Source organism: Pieris brassicae, chromosome 5, assembly GCF_905147105.1.
Source record: "Pieris brassicae chromosome 5, ilPieBrab1.1, whole genome shotgun sequence".
In the NCBI taxonomy this organism is placed as follows: Eukaryota; Metazoa; Arthropoda; class Insecta; order Lepidoptera; family Pieridae; genus Pieris; species Pieris brassicae.
In genome coordinates, this window is record NC_059669.1 from 7,289,539 (window position 1) to 7,315,120 (window position 25,582).

A 25,582-nucleotide genomic window follows, 5' to 3' on the forward strand; every position below is an offset into this window, starting at 1 on the left:
TGATATTTTTTAGTTTTAATCTTAAATAGGTATGTGTTACTTTGGTTTTCATACAAGGAGGAAAAAAAATTATGTTGTACGAAAACAAAAGTAGAAATTAAAATAATTATATAATAAATAAAGAAAATTAACACATTGTTCCATATTAAAATAATACACATAAAAACGTTAAATATATTTGTTACATAAAATATTATGAATAAGAATTAAATCATGCTCTAACAGGTGAGCAACTAATTAAACTGACTCCAAGAATAAAATTGCTTATACAAACTAATAGAACCACAGACCAGAAATTGTCTACGACAGAATTTGTGAGAGCTATTTTTTTATTGTATGCAGCTGTATTTATATTTATTTATAGGTGAAAAGAGAACAAATAAAATAATCAAGGCTTAAAAGTATCTACGTTTATTATTAAGACCTATTAATAAATACCGTTTAGTATCTAAAGACGTAAAAGGCAGTATAACACAGGTAATTAGCGTAATGTTTAGAACCTAGATCTGTGGTCAGACTCGGCTAAATTACTAACTCGCTCGTATTGTTTCTAATTAGCCTTTGTGCTGTTTGTGGTCTGTCGGCATAGTCCAGATAATTCTGTTAATAGGGCTCTTTGGCTCGTCGATGTTTTACACCTTTGTTACAATCCAAACAGCGTACTGAGTGATGTCCGATGTCCCGACTCTTTGTCTGTTGTTAATTCTAAATATTTTCACATGAATTCAGATAGCACCATAACTTTCTGTACTAAATAGTTATACATATTTATGCCAAACGAAATGGTCTCATTCTATGCAAAGTTTCACGTCTGTCATTTAGTAACATTATCCTATTTTGAGAGTACACTTTTCATAATCGTAGGTACTTGGTCGATGGACTCAGTTTCCGCACTTAGATCGGTTGTGCCTCGTAGGTACTTAAAACGTAAACCAGGTTTTACAAATTTCAATATCTCCCTAATCTATATAATTCATCCATCAACATTCAATACTCACTGGAACATATAAACACTGCTGAAATTTCCCGCGTAAATACACAGTCTCATGCAAATCAGGGAATAAATTTATACATGAATATCTTAGATAAAGTCCAAATAAACTTTGTGTAATATTGTATACGGAATTATACGCCAACAAAATTATTCTTTTACATATTATCTACCTTTTTGTTCACAATACTGAAACAACATGAGGTTGGAAATAAATTTGACTAGAACCTTAATTTCGGATATTGTATATCGTTTTTAATTTCCACTTTAACTATTATGTGTAATAAATAAATATATAATAAAAGGAAAAAAATATAAATCGTAAGATTTTTTCAAACCATTGAGTTGCCTTGATGGATGTTTTATATATTTTTCCATGCCATTTTTTTCTTGTCCCTACCACGGTTGATTCGAAGCCATTCATAATAAAAATATATAATAACGATACCAATGATAGTAATAATTCTATTAAAATTAGTGATACTCTGTAATAATCTTAGTAGTAATAAGGTGAAATGAAATAATTGTATTATTTGTATTCATGTCCTTTGCCTTTTGTTAACCTTCATCTAATTTAACTTTATTTTATTTTTGTAAATTGGCATATAGTAGTGTTTTTTTTTTCAAAAAAGAAACGAAGGAACAAAAAGAAGTTTCACTTCTTACGTGTGTACACTAGTACACGCAGACATTTTTTTTTCATGTTTTTTTACAGAAAACTTCCAGAAGATGATGGTCTTCACTATATTAGCTAACTGCTATAGAGTTATCCTTGTATTTGTTGCGAAGACTGTACATTCTAATTCAATGCAAGTAGAAATTGTTTTTAAATTAAAACTATATCGACTCACCGTGTCTTGTGGAATGGATAGGTCTGAACCTTTTTTTTTTCTTTGAGTAGCTTATGAACGCAATTTACATTTCTTATGTAGTTTTATGTCGCCCTTGCGGTTAGCACTTGACGGTATCATCCCACTCAGTTACCTTAGTCTGCGTCTAGATTAGACGAGTTTGGCTGAATATTTTAGTGTTTTTATATGACGCGTCAGGATGCAAATGACACAACGAGCGGGGACGACGGACTTCTTTCTGGCATAGCGTAAAGCTGTTACCATTCTGAACTACACAAAACACATCAACAATAATATACGAATACACATTTAAAATAATATTCGCTAAGCATTGCCATGCCGAGCTTTACATAAAAAATGTAATAACGAAAATTTTCTTCGCGAAAATGCAAGATATGCTACTTTATTATCGCATCAAATATGCTCTATGAAAATATAGTTTTAATCTTATTAACAAAGAGAGGAAGTCTCGCTTATTTTCTCGTCTACTTTTGTATTTTTCTTTTCAGCTCGCTTTCACGCTTTTAATACGAGTTATCTTGTTAAATGGCAACGTTTTCAGTCATTCTAAATTTTATTAATATATTGATATCAAAATAAGAAGCCAGTGGCTCTGCTTATTAGGTCTGGGCCTCAGATTTGAGTAGGTATTTGCTTCGTGGACATTATTTTTTTCTAATAGACAAATATGATGATCAGCCGTCGACATTTTGGTTCTAAGTCATTTGTTATCTGACGATGGTTTCAGTTCAAGTTTAAAAAATTACATATTTTGACTTTGGCAAGGTATAATACATTTATGATAATATTTTATAGGTATGTAAATATTTAGATATCTTTAAACATAATAATTACAGTAGGTACTCGTAATATAGACAAAATTACTGCACCAACCATAAGGCTGCATAAAATGAGTAATTCTTTCCAATTGTATACGTTTTTTCAACAAAATCCCTAGTGAGATGACACATGTGTTGTCATTAATCAAATCGCACGTAAAGCTTCTTGCTAAGGCCTATTATAATGCAATTTAATATTTAATAGAAGCCTGTGCTTAGACTTGACTTGCTCCTGTATGGAGGTAACGCGAGTAAATGTTTCGGTTGCATTTCCAGACTCGGGGGCGATCGTCAATATCCACGACTGTGTAAATGTAAAGTGGAAACAAACCGTGATTCATGTGGTATCAAATTATTTTATTTATTTTATTATGAATAATTAACAATTAATTACTTAAGAAGTCATGTGGAACATGGTGTAATAATTGCAGCTCCTTACGAACATTGTGTAAAACAAAGAACTTGGCGATTAAAATGGCGGAGAGCTTATTGCCAGTTAGTAAATGTTAAATAAGAAGCATTTAATTTTTTTGACGTACATAAGTGTATATTGTGTTACCTCTATGAATAAATGATTTTGACTTTGACTTTGAAAATTGCGATATAGTTCTCCCAATACTTGGCTAAATTACGTGAAACTTAATATTGTAATCGCTATTGTAAGTTATGTGCAACCAACCTTACTCTTACGAGTGGGATTGTACACACTATCGGCTTCTCTTTGCTACTAGCAGAGCCGGATAAACAATACTCAAGTGCTTTCCGCACTAGCACATGAATTCAACCGGTATCTCTTACGTAGTATGCGTGCAGTAAAATCGCTATGCCATATAGAACATATTTTTTAATTATTTAAATTTGAAGGTTTCTGGTAGCTGGCGGCTATGATCAATACATGCTACAGGTGCGAGTCAAGTGATAATATCTGTTAATGATAATATATGGAATAATATGTAACCAACGGCCTTTTAGCTAGTACAATTTTTGAATTATCGCACGTCTCCCTCCGCCAGCTGTAGTGACAACCGCAACCACCGCGGCGTAACGGTCGCGCAATGCGCATCGATTGTACATACGCACCGTTTTAAATGCCCTCGCATTTAAAACGGTGAGTGTATATGGAATACAATTAAATCAAATATTAATATGAGGTTTAATCAACGTGTTCCAGATTAACCACGTGGAAATAGAATCTCCATATCAAAGCACCACGTATGCAAACTTACTCACTAGGGCCTAAGTATATTTATTTGAGAGCCGAACATTATCTATACTAATAAGTATTATAAAAACCTAAAGCTAACATTTATTTAGTTTGTAAGAGTATACATATAAATACTAAACCGATTCTAAAAATTCTTTCGACAACGATGTGTCTATCTGTGTGTTATTTTATATATGCTAGCCAAAATTATTAAAACGAGTTTTATTCTTCTATTATTTTTAACCAATGTTAGTAATAGTTGATTGTTATATATATTGACGCCTAACAGCGGATAATAATATAGGTATTAGTTATTATGCAAAAATAAATCATATAGTTCATCTATTTTTAATAAAATCATAAACTCATCTACGCGGTTTGATTTGAAATTTCATGGTATTTCTTTTATAAATTGAAAAATTACGTGTTATATGTTCTAATATTGTAATCGTAAATGCGAAAGTGTTTAGTTTTTGGGAATGATTATTATTTTACTCGTGGTAATTATAATATTATATCGAGCGCTGGCGCTAAAACGTAATGTTCTCGTCTTGACTGACTAGTCAAACAAATATATGCCGAAAATCGCTTCATATCTTGTAGCTTTTCTTAAGAAATTGCCTTCCAGCCCAAATATATTTTTTCAATTCGAATGGGTAGTTTCTAATATTAGCCTTTTCAATCAAACAAAAACACTATTAAAACATTATCTAAAATGTACCGCTGTAGAATGTGAATGTGTCTAACGAATCTAACAATATTTTTTCATGATACCTTACCGAAAACCATTAAAATATTAACACAGGTTTAAAATTGTAATGCTGTATTTTGGTGTTAATGTCCGATGCCTGTGAATACGATAACATTATAATAAAACTATGCTTTTGAACATATTATTAGAAGGGTAATTCACATGGGTCTTACTCAGAAATTTAAATTGAGTTTTTGTTCATATTTACAGAAATTAATAATGGTAGACTAAAATTTTGGGGTTATCATTATCTACTTTATAAAAGTACTTAATTTAGTTTAATAGCTAAGGTCTATTTACGCGAAAGTTGTGATTTTTTTTTAAATTCAAACAATGGTGTTAATTATACGTATTACGATCCTGTTTAAATACATTTTACACCGTTTTGAGTAAGCATAACAAACATAACGAACAACTTACAAACCGACATAAATAATAAATACATACCTATGTGAGGTCTACTGAGACTTGATTTGGTCATAAATATAATGAATATAGTATAGGTATCTATTAAGGAACGTGAAACTCTCAAAGTTACATAATCTCCAAATTGTACTGCAATAGAAAAACAAATAATTACAACTAACAAATTATAATACTACAGAATATCAAATAAGACCATAAAACACTTATACTATAAAAGGTAATTCTAAAACGTGGCGAAAGTTTGCCGTCCATTCAATCACTTAAACTAACAAAACAGAAGCTTCTTCCAAGAGTTGTAAAATTTAATCTTATTGAAGGGATCTGCGAGCGAACGTCAATCGGCGAGGCGGCAATATTGGTGCGGTAAAAAATGGGCCGTTATTTCCAGCGTTATTACTTCTGTTAAAAGACTGTGATCAAATTACGCTATATTGAGTGTAGTATAATAATTTCCGGATGCTTTATCACGAACTTGATCAGGAATTGTTGGTTGTTCTTTTATTTGGGGATAAATCCATAAATAAAGTACACAGGACTCTTAAAGCTGAGGTTACGAGCGCGATTTAGGTACCACTCATTGGAATCTGTAGACATTATTTGATTAATACTGCGTCTTTATTTACTCCCTCATCTCCACTACCCTATTGTACTGTCTAGCTGTACAATAACCAAACACATTTATTTATAGTTTATTTATAGTGTACACAGAGCGTGCAACACTGAAACCGTGGAATAGAAAAATAAATCTCAGAATAAAAACATTTTATAGTAACAGAATAACCTCATTCGTTTTGTTTAGAGCGTAGCCTAGATTTCTAGTCTCCATTGAAATATCATGAATATAAAAATTATAAAATTGTTTATATATTCATTATAATTTTCTATATTACTGCAACATTTAACGCAAACCTAACATGAGAAAATATCGTTTAAACGAATTCTTATTTATTCTGAAACTTGCAAATTGGATTATTTGTCAAAAAGAGACTTTAGACGGAGTAGATAAATGAGAGTGGAAGGGTAGTAGTAGTGGGGTGTAGGCACAGTAGCTGTGCCGCGTGATGAAACAACTCTTGAGATTTTGCATTGGTATACCTGTATACCTACTACCAAATTCGGCCTAAAGCGATTTTAATCAAGATATATTATATAATTATTATATTTTCTTATATATCTTATAATTATATTATCTTTATATATATAGTGTCTATACATAAAGCGAGTGCGGTAGTTGGATTGGAGATGAATCTAACGAAGACTAAGATAATGACTTATACACGAATAAGACCTATAACTATCATTGATAACCCGTTAAAATATGTAGAAAATTATACGTACCTGGGAAAAAGAATAAATTTCGAGAAAAACAGTAACATTTTACAAATAGAGAGAAGGGTCCAAGAAACCTGGAATAAATATTGAAGAGTAGTTAGCCGATAGCTCTCAAAGCTAAAGTTATGAACTTATGTCTACTACCCAGCTTAACTTAGGAAACCCGACCTGGAAACTCTCTATACAAGCCGTGAATAAAATCAATGTATTTCAAAGAGGTTTAGAGCGAAGCATGCTAAACATAAAGAAAATGGACAAAATAAGACATAAAGATAAGAGCCGTCACTAAAGTTACAAACGCTTTAACTTTTGCTCGGAAACTAAAATGGAATTGGGCTGGCCATGTAGCGAGAATGTCTAGCAGAAAGTGGACGAAATGAGTTACCCAATGGAAAGGACCACCAGGCAAGAGCGGAAAGGGAAGATGATCTGAAAAGATCAGCTGATATAAACTGGCACTCCACAGTACGAGACTGACAAAAATGGACATCTTTGGAGAAGGCCGTTACTCTTAATTCATAAATATATATATATATATATATATATATATATATATATAACTAATAATCTAAGCTAACCATCTAACAAAAATCAATATTTTTGGTTACTGTAATATAGCAACTACCAACTATTGTAAAACAGGAAATAAAAAAGGTGTATAATTATCATATATATAATTCTACTGCCATGTGTATGTCATTGAAATCCTCTTAAACGGTTGTACCAATTTGAACGAATTTTTTGTATGCGTTTGGCGCCCTGGTGGGTTTAGATTCACAAATCAGCCCCCGGCAGATGGCGATGGTGTCGGTAGTTTCATACTTTATTTAATATCCTAATTGCTTCAAATATTTGTCGGGTCCTCTAGTAATTTATACGTATATATATTAAAAATATACTAAACTGAAAAAGATTCTTCTAACTCTGTTTTCATAAAAAAAATTGCAAATTTTATATTGGATTCTTTTCATATTATCTGGTGAATATAACGCTTTAATGTGCTATTAACAAACAACAGATATATATTTATGTATAAGCTAGTGTTACTATAAACTATTTAACTATAAACTAATAACAGGAGTTTGTTAAGATAACCGAAACAAGCCTTGATGCGGAAAATATACATTTACAATTCATAGTTCATAACTGCTTGTTTATTAAGTCACATGGATCACGTAACTTATCAGTATTAAATACAAGATATGGAATTTTCTAGTACTACTTATATTTACTTAATTTCACAAGCCAAGACATGGACAGCATTTAACTACTAAACATTAAGTTTATTCTTCGAGAATTCCGCGGTTAAATGCTTTGGCTTTTGAGGCGATGATGCATATGGCAAAAGTCCTAGTTTTTTCTCCTAATGTTAGACTTACCTTTGCCTTAAAAGTCAATGAAACGAATGTACAAATGTGTCTATACCGTGCCTCCTCGAGAGATTATGGGAAATTAAAATTTTTATTTTATACGCTATTCAAAATTTCTTTAAATGACAAGAAATAAAAATGTTTAATTGGTAGACGCTACAAAATCTAGTGACAAAACATAAAAATTGCACAAAGAACGTCATAACTTTTCATAAATATTGTTCATCGTTTGTGTTCCGCGATTTTTCGTAAATGTAAACGCTTTTCTTACATTGATATATGACGGTAAAAACCCATCATTACATATGCCATGAGTGTGTCTATGGGCGGCGGTATCACTAAACATCAGGTGAGCTTCCTGCTTGTACTATATAATACTATATAAATAAAAATATATAGACAGAGCCAACTTGAATGAAACACTTTATCATTCATGTTACAATTTATTGTTAAATTAGAACTGTAAAAAATATTAAAATATTAGGTCCTTACATATGAAATTGGCGTTATGTATGGGAGGAACAAAAAGTCGAATATTTTTAAAAATAATATATTTAATTAATCAAAGTATGAACCATTGTTTTCTATGCATTTTTGCCATCTCATAGGTAGTTCATTGATCCCATTACTAAAAAAACCAGTCGGACGGGATACAATAAAATCTGTGAAGGCGATTTGGACTGCCCCACAGAGTTAAATTTTTTCCCTTGCAAGAAGTTGTCCAAATTTCGAAAAAAATGGTAATCTGTTGGAGAAAGGTCCGGGGAGTACGGAGGATGTGTTAGACATTACAATTGAAGCTCTTCTAATTTTGTAGCCGTCTGTTGTGCAGTGTGTGGTCTAGCGTTGTCGTGAAGTAGCAGTGGCGTGGAGCGATTGACCAGCCTAAGTTGTTTAGCCGCTAGCTTTTCCATCATGGTTTGCAATTGCTGACAGTAGACATCAGCCGTAATAGTCTGGCCAGATTTGAGAAAACTGCAATGAACAATACGCCAATTTCATATGTAAGGACCTAATATATATACATATATTTAATTGTATATATATTTACATTTATCTGCTTTCTACCCGTAAATTTGTTTGTTAAAAAGGTCTCATATATTACTATTGGCATTAGTAGTGATTGAAGGCACAAAGTGTACTAAAAACAAGCTTTCCGTAGATGTGGCTGATATTTGAACTCTGCGGTTACATCGAGTAGCGTCGCTTGACAATTGTGGTTTCGTTTGAAAAAGTCACAGTATTTTAGGTGCAGAAATTTTAATATTTTTAAAAGTTTTTGAGTTGATGAAAATTATTGTTTCTTTAAATTGGCCGACAAAGTATTTTGTTTACCACTTTGTAACTACTATTCTCTCTCTCATTCTATTATTATTATATTAGTATTAACACAATTAAACCTGATTTATTCTACAATTTTAATTTTAAATACGCTCGTAAGTATAATATAATAAATATGTCGTACTCTGATGTTTACCATGCCCATCTACTGCAATCAAATAAAAGAAGTTTGCGTCTATTGAAAATACATTTTCGTTCTAGTGAGCTTCACAAATCAAATAGATACTTCCTTTGCTTACACTTATTTGATACTTTAATGTCTTATGTCTTTACACATAACAATAACAATAAGGTTGTTCTTTAATATCTCGTGAATGTAAGCAGAACTAGTTTTCCTTTACAATTGATTTTTTTGAATATGATAAAATTGAACAATTCGCAATATTTATAAATAATACTCCAACATATAATTTGATTGAAAACCTTACAAAATTTTGATGTATTTTATAAAATCTACAATAATAATAAGCTTTAATAAAAAGGTATGATAGTTTTGTAGCTTAGTCTTCATTTTTAGAAGAAACAAAAGAATAGCAAGCCAAGTATTTTCAGCATTTCTAAGTGTTCTCTAGACTTTTTGATGTTGTATTAGTTACAAAAATATAATCAGTGAGGTGATAATAATTATATTTAAATTACACACACCTAGTGACTAAGCAACAGCTATAATTGTTAGTTCTGCCTTCTGCGCTTATATACGTGGTAGTACTTCTGCGCGTAATACTCGCATATATACGTGGTAGTTTAAAAAAAAAAGGAAAACCATTTTTAACAATATTTATTTTCTTCATAAAATAGAATTCTGCTACAATAGTTGATTATAATCTTACATTTATTAGAGAATCTATACTTTATATCTAAACAGTATCACAGTGCAATTTCGCCTAATCTCAAACAACTTATATCAATTTCTGTAAATCTAATTTTAATCTGTTTTTTTGTATAATGTAAGTTGTTTAAAATTCACCACGAAGCCTCTAATGCAAGGAAGAAATGTAGCACCAATTAGTAATTATAAATGTCAAATATCTGCTATGTGCGTATAAATAAATAAAATACTGTAAAATACACCAAAGAGATTCAATCAAATAGGTGTCATTAAGCTAATAAAATCAAATCATTTTAAGCGCATAATACAATCACGAAGATAATCGAACACCGATTTTTAACACCACCAGCCTCATCCCTTAAGAACAATGATTCCAATATTAAGAAGTTAAAAGAAGTTTTCGTACCATGTAACAGTCTATTACATCAATACCAGAAACACGTACTCAGCAATGAAAGAGATACGTTCTGATGACGCAATAATTATTGAACTCGTCTTAATTCACAGAAAATTTTAAAAATCAAGAGCGTACAGACTTGCGGATGTAGAAAATCTAAAACATTGTCATGTGATGACTCCCGTCTCGACTCTGAATCGTACCAATTTTTTTGCAGTAATGAAATTTGAAGTATTTTTTTTTTCTTTTCTCTTTATTGTTATAGCGACATATTACAAGGTGTTTTTAAAATACAATAATAATACAAATGTGATCATTAGATATTCAAATCTGTTAAAGTGCATTTTCTATTATTTTCAGTTGTTCAGGAGGTTCTTCTTCTATGTCAAGGAGGAAACTTCTTCCCTCGATATTGTCAAGAGATTTCTGAATTATGAAATCCCCTCAAAAGGCAAAGATTTTCTTTCCTGTAGCCCTGCTAGTGTCGATGTTCGCAGGAAACCTCGCACGTGGACTTGAGCTCAAGGAAAAAAGGGCCTTCCTCTCCAGGATAGAAAGTCGATGTAGTTAGGATATACCGACCAGCGGGGAGATTACGAAGCTGCAGAACTACGAAACCGGACCTGAAGAATGAGAGGTAAAATCATTTTTTTTTTTATTCGTACATTGAAGAAATATTTAATACAATTTTACAACCTGATTTTAAATTTAAATAAATAATTTGAAGTGCGATATTGAGTAAAAAATAATTTAATGAAACGAGGTTCCAAAGGTCCACATTAAAATTCAAATCTAAAGTCACAAACTCATTTTGAGCGCTGTCAAATATGTCCATTGTCCAGCGTGATACAGACAAAATGGCTTGACAGCTCTTGAAACTTAAGTTTGATTGACGTGCTAAAATACGGGATAACCTTCATAAGCTGAATCGCTTATATTTAAGATAGAAATATTCAACTACATACACTATACTCCGTACTCCATAAAACTCGAACCCAAAACAAAATTAAAAGAAGTATCTTTTTAAAGATATTTGGAATTTCGTCTGTTCCTAAAATGTCACTAATAAAAAAATACAGTGTAAACCCTATATAACAACAGAGAGTTGTCGTTAAATGGAGAGAAGAAAACCGTATAGATAATCCATGACTCCTACTTATTAGTCACGGTCAACAACAGTCTACACGTGCAAGCAATTCCAATTTGTGAAGAAAAGAACGAATTTCTTAGAAAGTTCGTATGCATAATGCCGACAGTCGAGTTTATTGCGGGCTAATAAAGCGACAAAAGAACGTACACAGCTGCGCAGTTTTTACTAATTTTAGCAACTTACAAAGTAATTTAGAATGTATGGAAGACAATCTAAACCAACCGAAGCCAATTGATTTCGACGCTGTAGGGAGTAAAATCGAGTGAGGTTATATGGAGTTTACACTGTACTAAATTATTAACAAACTAACCTAAATGCCCCTGAAGACTCTTTTAAAAACGGAGCCGTTACACTGGGATCGTCCAATGACTCCACTCGAGCATCCACCCCCATTTGATACTGCTTAGGACCCTTCAGTTCCGCTACGAGATTGCAAGGCACCCGTGACTCCGGTATTGTTACTATGAATTTGGGGTTATTTGGGTATGTGCTTGGGTGGTTTTCGCAACCACCGGCAGTGCGACCGGACCATTCTCCCCTTATCTTAAAAAGATAAAATTTCCTTTAATATTACAAGTATTTTTGTAGAAAGAAGTAACATTTAGATATGTCCAAGTGCAAATTAACTTTTTCATTTTCTGTCAAATTGTGTTTACACTGTGGTAAAAAGAGAAGAATTTGTACTTTCATTAAAACAATCAGCTATACTTTATTTATGAAGAGGTTTATTTCAAATATATATATATATATTCAATGCGATTTAAGTATGAATAGATAATTCTAATAAAGTTTTGTCTTATGATTATAGAAATATTACTATAATTACGTAACCTTAATAACGAGTTTATGTTATTAAATTATAAAAATTTGGTAAAACAAATTAATTAGGTGTTATAAAAGGAACATAAGCAATAACTTACCGTTTTCTTATATGGATAAGGTTCAATCTTGCTCATCGTGAATGGACAGGTCGCGTACGCTCGTAGCGTATAAAAGATTGTACGCGTTTTCTCATACTGAGATACGACTAGTGTGAATCTATCCGTATTTGTGTCTGTGGTTATTATCTTGCAAAGGTAGTGAGGGCTGTTGATACGTATACCGTCAATGTAGGGCGGAGGGTCGTCTGCAAAATAATACCTCTTTTTACTTCGTTTCAGTTTCTTTTCGATATGTTAGTTATAAACCGGTAATTTGATACAAAATACAAGCGTTCGGATTTACTTTTAGCAGTATACGTAAATATTACTGTTCATCGCTTTATAATTGGTACGAAACCTCGTTAAACACGCATGTTGTTCGTAAATAATTTTATTTTATTTATTTAACAATTCAATTACAAGCCACAACTATTTTTACGACTACGATTTTAAATTAAAAAATATATTCAAAACGAATTACGCCATATATACGAAGAATTACTGCTAACACGTAAAGTACTAACCAATAGAATAATATGCATTTATTGGTTGTGGCGTGTGTAAGAATGTGTATTGTGTAGGGATGAGTGAGTGTGAATATGCGTTTTGATGTGATCTTAAAAATCCATTTGATCTGCTGATCTTGAAAGACGCATTTGGAGATTATATGGATAAGTTAAAGCTCTTAGCCTTATTACATAGATTTAAAATACGTGTTAGTATATTATTTCGAGCATAGGTAAGGTATTGTGGTGAGCGTTCTGTTAGAACTAAGATTATCATATTGACGTTTACGATTTACGATCGCAAAGTTTTTCCATGTGGCTTACATCGTAATTAAGAGGGTAGCCATAATGGGATTTTAAAAAACACTATGACTTTATTTGTAAGTGATTAATACACTCGGCGCAGGTCCTGTGTTCAACTCCTAGCAAAACAATAATAGTGTCGTGTTAGTAGGCAAAAAAATATATTAACCCACTCTATTAAGCACACGCAAATGTAACCCTATGTTGGCTAAACATCGTATATCGTAGAATCGAAACGTAATACAAGTTTCAACTTTCACAATATTTTATTTCGTATACGTGAGACTGATCTTAAATTATCGTTATTCATATGCACTTTTTATTTTTCATGTATCCTTTTTAAGTTTAGTTTGTTTCTTGTTCCTGTTTAGTTGTATTAATAACTAAAAATATAGTTTTACAGATGTTGCCTGGAAGACATCACTTGAAAGCGATAAGGCCGCCAGATGTCCTTGACATTTAATTATATTAAATTTTTATATTGTAATGCAACGAAGAGTTAATAAATATATTAATAACTTACATGGATAGTACACCCGCTGTCCATTTTTATACACGAGTAGTGTGATATACTCCTTATTGTTACTAAAGTCTTCGATTTGGGTGATATGTCGTGTTAGGAGCAGCCATACCGCGCCACGACCTTGTACGTGGAGAGAAAATTGTGGATTCTCCCCTACATTGTATGCGTCCCTAACGGGACCATTGCCCGCATCCCATTTCCTATAAACAATGTTTGGGCTTTTTATAATAATTCTTACAGTATTCATACAGAAACTTCGAGCATAATTTAATTAAAAATTTACATAATTGGACCTTTAACTAAGCCTCTTCTATTTGTGCACCTTAGTTAAGGTACAATTACAGATGTAAGGGCAACTGTAAGCAAGACGATTGTAATATTTTTTAGCTTGACACTTTAAGGCAGTTCGCCTAGTATCTTTAGCGTGCTACCCTCATCAATGAGGTCGTAGCTTCCATCGCCGGCTGTGCACCAATGGAATTTATATTTTTTTGCGCATCTAACACATGCTCGTACGGTGACGGAAAACATATCTCAAATCTGAAAATCGACATGTCTCAAACAGACAGCCTAGATCACCTACTTGAATATGAAATAAAAATGATCAAAGAAATATGCTGTATGCGACCAAGAGGGCGCTAGTAGCTAGATTATTAATTTAAATAAAATAATTAATTTTTAAATACACATTTCATGAATCTGAAAAAAGAAAACAATATTTAACCGGATTAAAGCTACTTGTATTATTATAAACTTATAATTATTCACATAATTTTAAATTTTCCGACGTTTTGCGTGCTTTACAGCGTGTTTATAATAATACAAACAGCTTTAATCCGGTTAATTGTTTTCTTTCAATGTGTAAAAGCTATGTTAACCAAAGACGATACTTTTACTGAATTTTAAATATAAAATGTTTACTCACTGATGTATACAATATGTGTATTGAAACAGCTCTGGGTTCCAATTCAAGTAAAAGACATCAAAAAACTTTAGTATACTAGCATAGTCTATCCAAAACACGCCATTGTCGTACTGAGCTGCACTGTCTGGGTCATAGTTCAATTGGGCCTTAAGACTTAATGTCCAGTGGGCTGTATCCAGCTCACTATAGTTGCCTCTCCACCGAAGATGTGACCAGGGATTTTTTAGTTTTAAGAGCTTGACACCCTGTACATGGAAATGCTTATAAATGTGACTGATGATTTGAAAGTTTCAAAAGCTTGCGACATTGTTTCCAGCTTTTTCCTATAATTATTACATATAGAGAAAAATGATCCGAGACACAGAAACATGTCTGAGGCTATAAGAAAGTGTTATCGTGTCATAAGCCGATGAAGCAACATTACGTTTATCGGATACAACATCCAAACCTAGCCTATGAAAATCTAAGAATCTTAGAACCGGCAGTGAATATAAATTAGAAGCATTTTATTATTGTATTTACGTTCAGAAGTATACATGGCGTTAACTATATAAATAAATGACATTTATATTAATGTTATCTAACATTAATACACAGAATAGAACATATAAATATTCATGGACTTACATTAACAAATCTTACGTCCAGTACTGCGTACGCGTGTGTAGCAACTAGACCTGTGCGTTCCGCTTCCACGTCGTCAAGTGATCCGGTCGCGACTGTCACCAGCACGTCACCGCACTCCAGACGCGTGCGCAGTTTTTCATACAGCCCCTCAGCGTTGAAATCTGCCTCACTGTTGCGTATAGCACACCGTTCGGGTATCCAGCCGGTTAAGGCATGGAGGTCTATATTCTAGAGAAAAATACAAACAAAATGAAACATGCAAAGCTTTCTATTTATGCATACGTTTCTCTACGTTTTTTATTATATGAAAATAGAAGCACATAAAGCACTATGATGTTACAGGCTCCTGACAAAAATTACTTATTATTATTAGAAAAATCTGTAGGCAACTTTTATTTGCACCATTACTATTGTTAATTGACCCTTGTTAATAATATAGAGCCTGCACAAACTTTAGGTGACTTAAGATTTCTGTATTTGTTTAGCTATCTTTTTCTTAATAGACAAGTAGGTGATCTGTAATCTGTGCCTGCGTAATGTCGCAGATATAGAATGCTATATTGATTATCAATTGTCTGTAACCCTTTTCACAATACTAGAACAATCATTCATTTTAATAAATGCTTGTTCTTACATTGATATTATTTTATATAATATTCCTTAGTAAAACTTACACTATTTGACCCAGGAAAATCATACCCGCCCATAACTTTCATATAAGCTTTCTCAAGCATTGATACCCAAAATTCATTCTTATTACTTGAGTATGAACATAGGATTCTTCCATATTTACTGTAGGGGAGACGATCATCTATAATTATCTGAAATTTTATATTTTTAAGAAATTAATATATAAATCATGGTGATCTGTTGAAACAATATTTATAATTGGTTGGTGTCAATTCATATTTCACATAACACATAGAAGAATTAAAGAAAAAACATTTATGTGATTAAAGCACACATATAAAAAAAAAAGATATATAAACGCAATCACTTTAATCAAAAAAGTGCCCAAATCAGTTGCTGATGCCAGCAACTCTGATTTTCAGTGGTTACAAAACAAAACAAAAATAAAATTTATTTAAAAAATTAATAATAAAAACCAAAAAAAATACCAACACATAACATACTATAAAGAATTAGCAGTTATTAGCTTCAGTTAGTTATGGTGACAATGTTGAGATGATATCTATTGGTTAAATGATAAAGCAAAAAAAATATTCTCAAGACATTAACAAAATAAATAAATGGCTCTAAACCGCGAACATCTCACGTGAATTACAAGTAGAACCACAGATAAATTAAAATTGGAAGGTCAGATGACATAATTATTTTTCTAGAGAAATCATTTTTTTTCTTGTTTTCTGTATTTAGTTATAGGATAAAGAAGTGTAGAATTTAATTTATTGTCGTTTATATTTCGAATTTCCCGATATTAGACTAGACATACCTTTCTTCGCACACCATTCAGATGCAACTTAACCATGTATTTTCCAAATGGATTATAGACTGGTACTTTGTTTTTATTCTTTGGGTAAATTATAGATGTTATAATTTTCTTTTTAAATCTCTTTTCATAAAGTGCACTTACTGCTAACGACGCCACAAATGAACAGTCCGAAACGATCTAAAAAAATGTTATCTTTTAGGATTGCGACATTTTAATACACTGTAATTATATTCAATTACCAACCCAAATGCCATATTTAATAGTACGGAATTATATCAATTTTGGTATGCTAAGCCTCTCAGGTATTTACTAAAGATTTTGGCGAAATTGGGTTACACTATCCTCATAACTTTTTATAATTATGAAATTGATATTTGTGATGGTTCTTTGTCTTTAAAAACTTGAATGAGCCTTGATACCAACAAAGTATATAGATAATAGTTACAGAAGAAAACTTACAGTTTGCTTAATACTAAAACAGTCGACATGATCACCCACTATCAACTTTGGATCACTAGAAACTTCATGGGGCCGAACCCAAGAGTCAAATTCTTTTGCCTGCTTTGAGGATAACCTCAATTCACTTGCACGATCTTCAAAGGGTATTGCATATTGGAACCTTTCTGATAAATCAACATCCATAAATGGTAGAAAGCAATTGTTATTTATATTAGATGTTTGACGTAATACTTCTTTTTCCTCCTCAGTGTAAATTTGCTTTCCACTGACTTTAAGGTGCACACTCTGTTCTCTTTGCAGTTGAGCTTTGTTTGGGGATACAACTATAATTGTATGTAAAATAAGAAAAAAATATTAAAGTTGTGTTAGTTATGTCGTAGCCAACTAGCTTAATTAGCCATTCAATTAACAGCCTAGCCGTTTTATTATTATTATTATTATAACTACATTCTTCAATCGTACTTGTTGTTTCTCATGAAACTTTGGAAAACACCATCAAAGTTGTAGTTTGCCGACGCCATATTGACAGTTAGAAAAGTTTGTTAAGAGTTTGAGAGTGGCAGAAAGTGGAATGAAATATAAATTAACAGTCAACAAGCTAGGCAAGTAATGAAACGTTATCGATGCACGTCATTTGCCTAGCTGTTTTATTAAATGGCTGAATATTCTTGAGGCCGCTAGTTAAACGGCTAGACTGTTAATTAAGCTAGTTAGCTGCGACAGTTACACCACTTATAACTCAAAGTCGGCTGGACGGAAGTTCTCTTTTTTGGTGGATTCTACTCCGCTCTGAATAGCAGAATAAGTAATAAAATATCGGATGTGTTATCAAATAACAATTAATTAATTTTACAAATGCAAACAGCATGTGGTGCCATCTGTTTACAAAACTATGCTTATAAAAAACCTAGCAACCGGATGTGATACATGATGTGATACTCAAAGAAATGTCAACGGGTCTACTAGTATATATACAATATAGGATATATATTTAAATATTGTATTTTAAATAAAGTAACTATAAATGATATAAAAACAATGCACTAAACTTAAAATAATGTACTACCTGGTCTTTTGGTTTCATTAATGGATAAAGTAAATTTTTTAATCCCTTTAATTTCTTCAGCTCTATCCAAGGCTTGTTTTGCAAATCCCTTGATTTTGATATTAATATCAGGATCACTTGTTTTCTGAAAGTATCAAAATGCAATCTTAGAACTGAAGTATATTTAAAAATTTAAGACATCTTTAAAACATAAATCTGCTATGAATATAAACCTTGTGATAAAATTTAAACTACTTTTTATTACAATTCTATACAGGCAAGTATACACTAAGCCTCTCTTATCAATTTACTTTTGATCAAATGTAGTAAAAACTAACGACTGAGACAGCTAATTCCACAGCTTGCATGTACAATTGCAATGCCAGATCTTTTAAATTAGCTTCATCAGCATCGAGGGCTTGCTGCATTAAAAAGTAGCATTTTTCTAAATCACGAACACTTTCTGCTTGTTGTGCTTTATCTGAAAATAATAAATTAATAGACATGACATTACTTGCTTAACATAATCTGATTTTATTAATATTCTAAGTTGATATTTAATTGTTTAAGTGTAAAATACTATTATATATATAGGTAAAATTGCTTGTATGTATGTTTATACAATTATTCCATATTTAACTTCCTAAACTGGATGTTTTTATTATACCAATCCAATGATACAATTTTAATTTAGAAGCATAAGTAATATGTTTATATTATATACTAGGCTTTGCTCTGGACATCTTATTACAAATAGGTTTGTGTTTATAATAAACATCCCTTTTCACAAATATGTATACAATGTACATATACAAAGTATTTCTTGGAAATTTGATGAGTCATAACTAAGTATAACACGAATAGATAGAGATATAGAGTGATAAAGCGATTTGAAACTTTATAACATAACATACTTTTCTGTTCTTGTAAGAATGTAGCTCTTTCCAGATACTCTTTAACTTTAGTCCGAATATCGGATTGTTGTGAAGGTGCCAATTGAGCACAAATTCGGTCTAGCATCCTCGCAGCGGTTCGATAACATTCTACTGCTTTATCAGGCTGACTAGCTTGATCAAATTTAACAGCAAGAGATGCAGCCTCAGTTGCATTTTCCAGATCACCCATCTTCTCTTACATTGAACAGAAAACAAACATTACAGAAAAATCAAGTGTTTAAGAGGCTCAAAGATTTATAACTTTTTACTTTACTAATATAAATTATACTCTGTACTCTATGTACTATGTAGTTGTTTTGGTAAATTTTTTTAGATCACAGATTCAGTAAAGATATAGTAACAGACTATCACCACTCCTGTATAATGGCTTACAAACAGTTTGTGACTTTTAGTTGTAGTTGAAACTTTAAACCACATAGTCGTTTATTAATGGTTAGAATTTACCTCAGACTAAGAACGAACATAGCCAAGTGATCGTGAGGTATTTCTACTTAATTATCCATTGTTAAATAATATAAAATTACTATGCGAACTTGCAAAAACTACAGATATTCATTACAGGCATACATCTTCAATGATTTTGTACAGTATTAAAAGTAAAAATCAAAACTTTCAACTACATAAAAGGCCAACAACGCACTCACGAGCCCTCTGGCTTTGAGAGTGTCCATGGGGAGCGGTATAACATAACATCAGCTAAGTCTTGCCTTCTGGTTGAAAAATACTTCTTTTTGAGAAATATACCCGTGTTTTGATTCATCAAATGATTTTTTATCCTTTTTTGGTTTGACAGTTATGGTTGGTTAACATTAAATTGCCTCCCCATGGTGTTAAAACTCCTCACACTAGAAAAAAATCTCAAACCTACCATCACTAGACACTGACCACCATGCGTATAAGTCCCGCACGTTGATATTGCCACTGGCGACGTCTTAGTGGCGTAGTCGATCTGTCAGTGTCAGTACCATGCGCAAGGTCAGCCAGGTCGCTTAAGCGTATTGAGTACAATTACGACGTGTTTTTTATTGCTTTTTATTTTCGTTATCCTGTTTTGTTTTTGTTATCATACTTATCCTATTTAAATGAGCAAAAAAGTAATTAACAGGCGTGCTCGTGAAATTATTATTAAAGTGGAAAATTATTTCGTTAAGGAGAAAGAGGACTCTAAGTTATTGATTCAAAATATAAACCGTGCCCAAAAATTCTTCGGACACTAGTGAGGACATGCTAATTTCAAAGCAAATTGTGACGGACATTTTAAATCTTTTACAAAAATCTACCAGTGCCGGAACATAAGCAAATAAATGAATATTATTATTATTAACTTTTTTTGTTGTCTGTACTTTTCTACGCTGGATGACGTGCCGCGGCTGTTATTGTGACAAGGTTCCATCGCAATATCAACGTGCGACTATTGCGACTATTGCGACAGATTATTGCGACTGACAGCTGTAGAAAACTGTCATGCTATCGACAGACAACAATCACAGAGTTGAATTGAATCAGAATTAAAATTATTATTTTTTAAAACGTTACTCTTCCTTGTCAAGGCAATTTTAACATTTTAATTATTCCGTTTTAAATCAGTAATAGATTTATGAAACCATTTTTTTTGATATTTATAACTATATAAGTTGCCATTGCTTTTATCAACCAAGATCTTACCTACTTGTTATACGGTCCTCAAGTGATAATTTATTGTATCGATATTCAAATTAGCTTCATTTTGGAATTATCTATCTGGTAATTTCTTTATAATGACTTCGGAAGTATTGGCGAGCGCTGGAAGTGAAATTCGGGAGAACTTGGTTAGTGCATTTTATCCTAGTATTTTGTTTTTAGGGTTTTTAGTTTTATTTATTTTGAAAGACCATGTTATACTGACTGGATATCTTTTTTGCTATTGTAATATGTGACCTCTTTACTTAATATTCGATTGTATATTTGCCTGTATTTAATTCCTTATTTGTACGAACGTTTTATTTTCCCATAAATGAATAGTGAATTTTATATCATATTTAATTATTTAGAGAAGATAATGTAACTTGGCTTGACCAAAATATTTAACAGTATCAGTAAGAATAATCTTATACATTTGATTTTATTAACCATACTGCTTATATGCATATTCAGATTTAATGCTTGAAGTATTATATCATAATAAAACTATATATGCCTAAATACAACTATATAATTTGGTTTATATTTTTTTTACCAAACTATAAGTATGAAATTCTCTAGAACTTATCAGATTATAAAAATCCCAAAGAAGATTTCAACTATATTTTAGTTTCAGGTAACAACGGCTGTAAAGTTTCTCACAAATCCTAATGTTCAACGAAGCACAATGGAAAACAAAGAACGTTTTCTTCGAGCTAAGGGCCTAACTGATTTAGAAATAAAGAGAGCTATAGAGAAATGTGGTGATTTAGTAGACATGTCAAATTTTACATCGGAGCTGCATTTTTTCCAGCATTCACAACATTCTTGGTTTAAAGAAAAAATATTACCATTGATTATTTATGGAGGATTTGCTTATGGGTGCTACTGGTTTTACAAGGTAAGAATCTACTTCATTAAATGTAACTTTTATAACTATGAAGTAATTATAAATTAAAGGTAATAATTATTAAAGGTAACACCTAATATACAACACCTATAGCATACTTTATTTTTTAAATCTGAATACATGAAATTTAAAACTATTTATAATAATTGTTATCTAAAAGGCTTGATAATGTTATATAGAAGTAGCTATCATTGCATTTTGATTCATTAACAGCAGGTGATGATATAACCAATTTATTTGTTTATTAATTTTAAACCCATATTTACAATGATATGATATTTAATTGACTATACATATTACTGAAAACTGCACATGAATTTTTGTGTTTGTTTATGTTGATTTAACAGCATAGCCAAACTACAGCTTTTTGTTAGCATTTTGTGAAAAAGGCATTTAACCTTGCTATACGCTTTACCAACACTTAAAAGATTTTTCCTTATTGCATGTTACATTTCAAATAATAATATACACAATTCTGACACCACATCTTTTTTATACTGACACTTTTTACTAAATTCTGTCTAATTTTGTACCTTAAATCTAAAATCCTAATTGCCATTAAACTTTGCCTGTCGAAAAATATATTTATAGAATAAAACATCACATATAGATAAGAAACAGGAATGTAAAATTTCTAATTTATAATGTTTTTAAACTATGATTAAATAAATATATGCATCTTTTTATTATATGTAATTGAATTAAGACTATTTTTAATATTAGTTGGGTCTTAATTACATGAAATTTAAATTTAGTCTGTTATATATATATGTTTTGATAGTGTCAATTAAAATTCATTAATCATTAAAAATAAGTTGATGTGATGAAGCAAACCTAATTAGTTGTATATTAGCTAAGTGAGTATTAAAAAATAAATATAAAATTGTATATTGTAAATCGCAAAAATATTAATTTTATTAGAAAATAGTGTGTAAAAGTGGATGACATGGCATTTTTCTTTTATATTTCTCAGTAAAATTCAATAAATGACTTAAATTCTGTAATGTATGTTAAGTTAAAATCGTAAACAGAAGCCCATTAAGTATTTAAATCTTTTGACTATGCAAGTTAATGCTATAAAGTAATTTGTCCCAGATGATATTACTTTTAAGGTATCACTATGATAATAATTTGGAGATGTCACCCAAAACTTATTTTATATTCTTAAATTTTATTGCCAATTTTTAAATTTTAACTATGTACCACCGACGCAAATGATAACTGGTTGATTCAGACGTCTCTTTCTATATTCGAAAATAATAAATCAAATAATAATATGGCTTTGTCTGTTGTACATTAGATTATATTGTAATAAAAAATCATAAACAGATTTATAAATTATTTTCCCAAAAATGTAATTACCTATTTAATGACATTGCTTTTAATTTTATCTTATCAACTTTTAAACTATTGAATCTGCAGTTGCGCCTATGGACTGATAACTTTTGATAGTGAGACATCACAAGTGTGAAGGTCACATTTTCGTCCAGCTTTAAAATAATTTAAATATGATTTATTCGACCTGCTGACCTTATGGCTATTTTAAACAATTGTTATCTACTTAATAAGTGAAAAAAAGAAAACTCTTTGTTTTCTTTTATACCTTTATAAAACACAAAATTATCCTTCACTGTTCAATTGTAGTCGATATCTTCAATGCTATACCGAATGCTAAGAATATATTAATTTTTTTTCATTTCAGAACTGCATCAAACAACTACTATTCATAGAACAACCAAAGCGTAAGTCCACGTCGGAATGTATAGATGAATTACGTAAATCTTTAGATATAATGAATGCGAGTATCACCTCACTTCGGGGTGAGATGCAGGCGACCGTACAACAGAATGCAATGCGATCACAGCTCGATAATTTAAAAGATGATATTGCGTCAGTCAAGGGCATCTTGTTGAGTAGGTAAGGATGTAAATTAGTCTTTACAACGCATAGCACTGACTGAGACTGACATGACTTTATGACAGTGGAAAGTGAAAGTGTTTTTTCCAACATTATATAATTTTCATCCATTTTGGATTTTAATTCCACTTCATTGTACTAGATCAGTATTAGCCCAGTGGCTAGGCCTGCGACTCTCAATCCCGACGTAGTACGTTCGGAACCCGGCTATGCATCTTCTGTATCCAGGTGCGCAATTGGTCATATGGTCAAAAAAACATCGTGAGGAAATCACGTCTTAGATCTAAATGGACGAATAAAAACGACGTGTGTCAGGTACAGAAGGTCAATCACATTTTTCATCTATACCAAAATCAATGTCAATTTTTATTCTATATAGACGACGAAGTAAAATACTGTCACGTCACCCCCTGTTTGTGTACTAAGTTGGTAGATTTTTAATATTCTAATGTGGGCAGCCTCTTTCTGTCTGCGTGCCTATAATCATACATGTGACGTAATTAACTACACTGTGCCTCCTTTCTTTCCACCTACGAATTTTTTTTCAGCGGCTTAGGTTATCTTTTTATTTGGGGTTCCACAACAATAATACCAGTGGTAAGAATTAGATTTTTTTATTAACTTTTTCCCAAATCTCCAGAAACCAATTCCCTTCACTGAAGAGAACTGAACCGCCATCAATCCCGGCGTGGCAACGTCAATCGGAAGAGGCATCAACCGTTGAGCCAGAAGAGAAGAAGCCGCACAGGACTCGTAGCCAAAGATCGGAGTCCGGCGGCTCTAACTCAAGCGAGGGTGAACAGGCTACTAAAAATAGTGATAGCAGTCTTGAGATCATGTAAGATAACTTCTTTTACAATTTCCTTAAGAATCAAAGAGAATCAGAGTCAATCAAATACTAGATTGTTGTCGTAATAAATACTCCTTCGCCTATATTAAAAATGAAATAGTGTTAACCATGTTAGACATTGGCCAAAAGGGTTTTAATGAATCATGTCCTTTACAGTTAAATCAAACCAACTTTCTATATGGTTTTTCCATTACTACAATTGTATTAAAAGTTTCGAAAATATACCAGATTGAAATGCTTTTAATGATGACCATAATGGTTATAATTAATTCATGTAACGTTTACCCCCCTTATTATATATATGGATTATTATATTTCTATTCTGTTAACTCTTTAGTTTCTATCTGTCAAATTGTGTCAAACTATTAAATTGTAAGTTCTAAAAATACAAGAAAATTATGACGTTACAAATTTGTCACACATGTAAAAAATGTATTGTAGAAATAAAATTAAATCAAGATATATCGAACGACACAATAGACTTTGTTAGAAATAAGTGAATTTTGTTTCACTGTATTTTTATTATATGATGACCCGATGACCTCGATGTCGGAGGACATCAAAATAATTATTGTCTCGAGAAATAAATATATAGATACATGTTGAATTCCTTGCATTAGTAAAAAAATGCATTTTGAGTAATATTTTTTTCTCTATTCCAGATCGTGAAACCATCTCCAAAGCTACTAAACAAACTTTTTGTGTGTGTTAACAAATTTAGTTAATTTTTATATTCATGTTATTAAAGTTTTAATTTTATGGCCTAACTGATTCTCTGCTATTTCATCTGCGTAGGATTATAAAAAATAGTCTTGTTCATATCATAATCTTCAAATATATGTTGTTTTGTCGCATAAAATTTCAAAACATTCAAAGGTATTTGAGGTTTATAGATAACAGTGATAATGTGTCAATGTCAAAGCTAAGAATGGATGTCAGATATTGTAGGCTAAAATTACGTATTACCCTTTATCCATACAAACCCAACTATGTGTGTAGCCATTAGTCTCTAAAAATTTGCTCAAAATAAATGACATTCCTTTTTGCA

General features: G+C 31.5%; 2 protein-coding genes across 5 annotated transcripts; one reads left to right on the forward strand and one right to left on the reverse strand.

The window, feature by feature from the left end:
* Positions 1–9,868: 9,868 nt before the first annotated feature.
* Positions 9,869–19,473, reverse strand: LOC123709925 (calpain-7-like). Its single transcript, XM_045661540.1, has 12 exons — positions 19,157–19,473; positions 18,581–18,723; positions 18,264–18,387; positions 17,198–17,520; positions 16,739–16,915; positions 15,960–16,106; positions 15,286–15,513; positions 14,659–14,903; positions 13,734–13,933; positions 12,402–12,607; positions 11,792–12,024; positions 9,869–10,954 (listed from the first exon to the last, which is right to left on the reverse strand). Exons 1-12 carry the CDS (start codon positions 19,365–19,367, stop codon positions 10,810–10,812), a joined length of 2,382 nt encoding a protein of 793 aa, XP_045517496.1. The 5' UTR covers positions 19,368–19,473; the 3' UTR covers positions 9,869–10,809.
* A 1,165-nt stretch (positions 19,474–20,638) lies between these two features.
* On the forward strand, positions 20,639–25,306 carry LOC123709634 (peroxisomal membrane protein PEX14). 4 transcript variants are annotated; one of them, XM_045661091.1, is made up of 5 exons: positions 20,640–21,006; positions 21,489–21,758; positions 23,470–23,684; positions 24,325–24,522; positions 25,197–25,306. In XM_045661091.1, exons 1-5 carry the CDS (start codon positions 20,956–20,958, stop codon positions 25,201–25,203), a joined length of 741 nt encoding a protein of 246 aa, XP_045517047.1. In that variant the 5' UTR covers positions 20,640–20,955; the 3' UTR covers positions 25,204–25,306. The 4 variants fall into 4 exon arrangements, with proteins under 4 accessions (XP_045517048.1, XP_045517050.1, XP_045517047.1 ...); XM_045661093.1 differs by having other exon boundaries at positions 21,495–21,758; XM_045661092.1 differs by lacking the exon at positions 25,197–25,306 and having other exon boundaries at positions 20,639–21,006; positions 24,325–24,526.
* Positions 25,307–25,582: the final 276 nt, after the last annotated feature.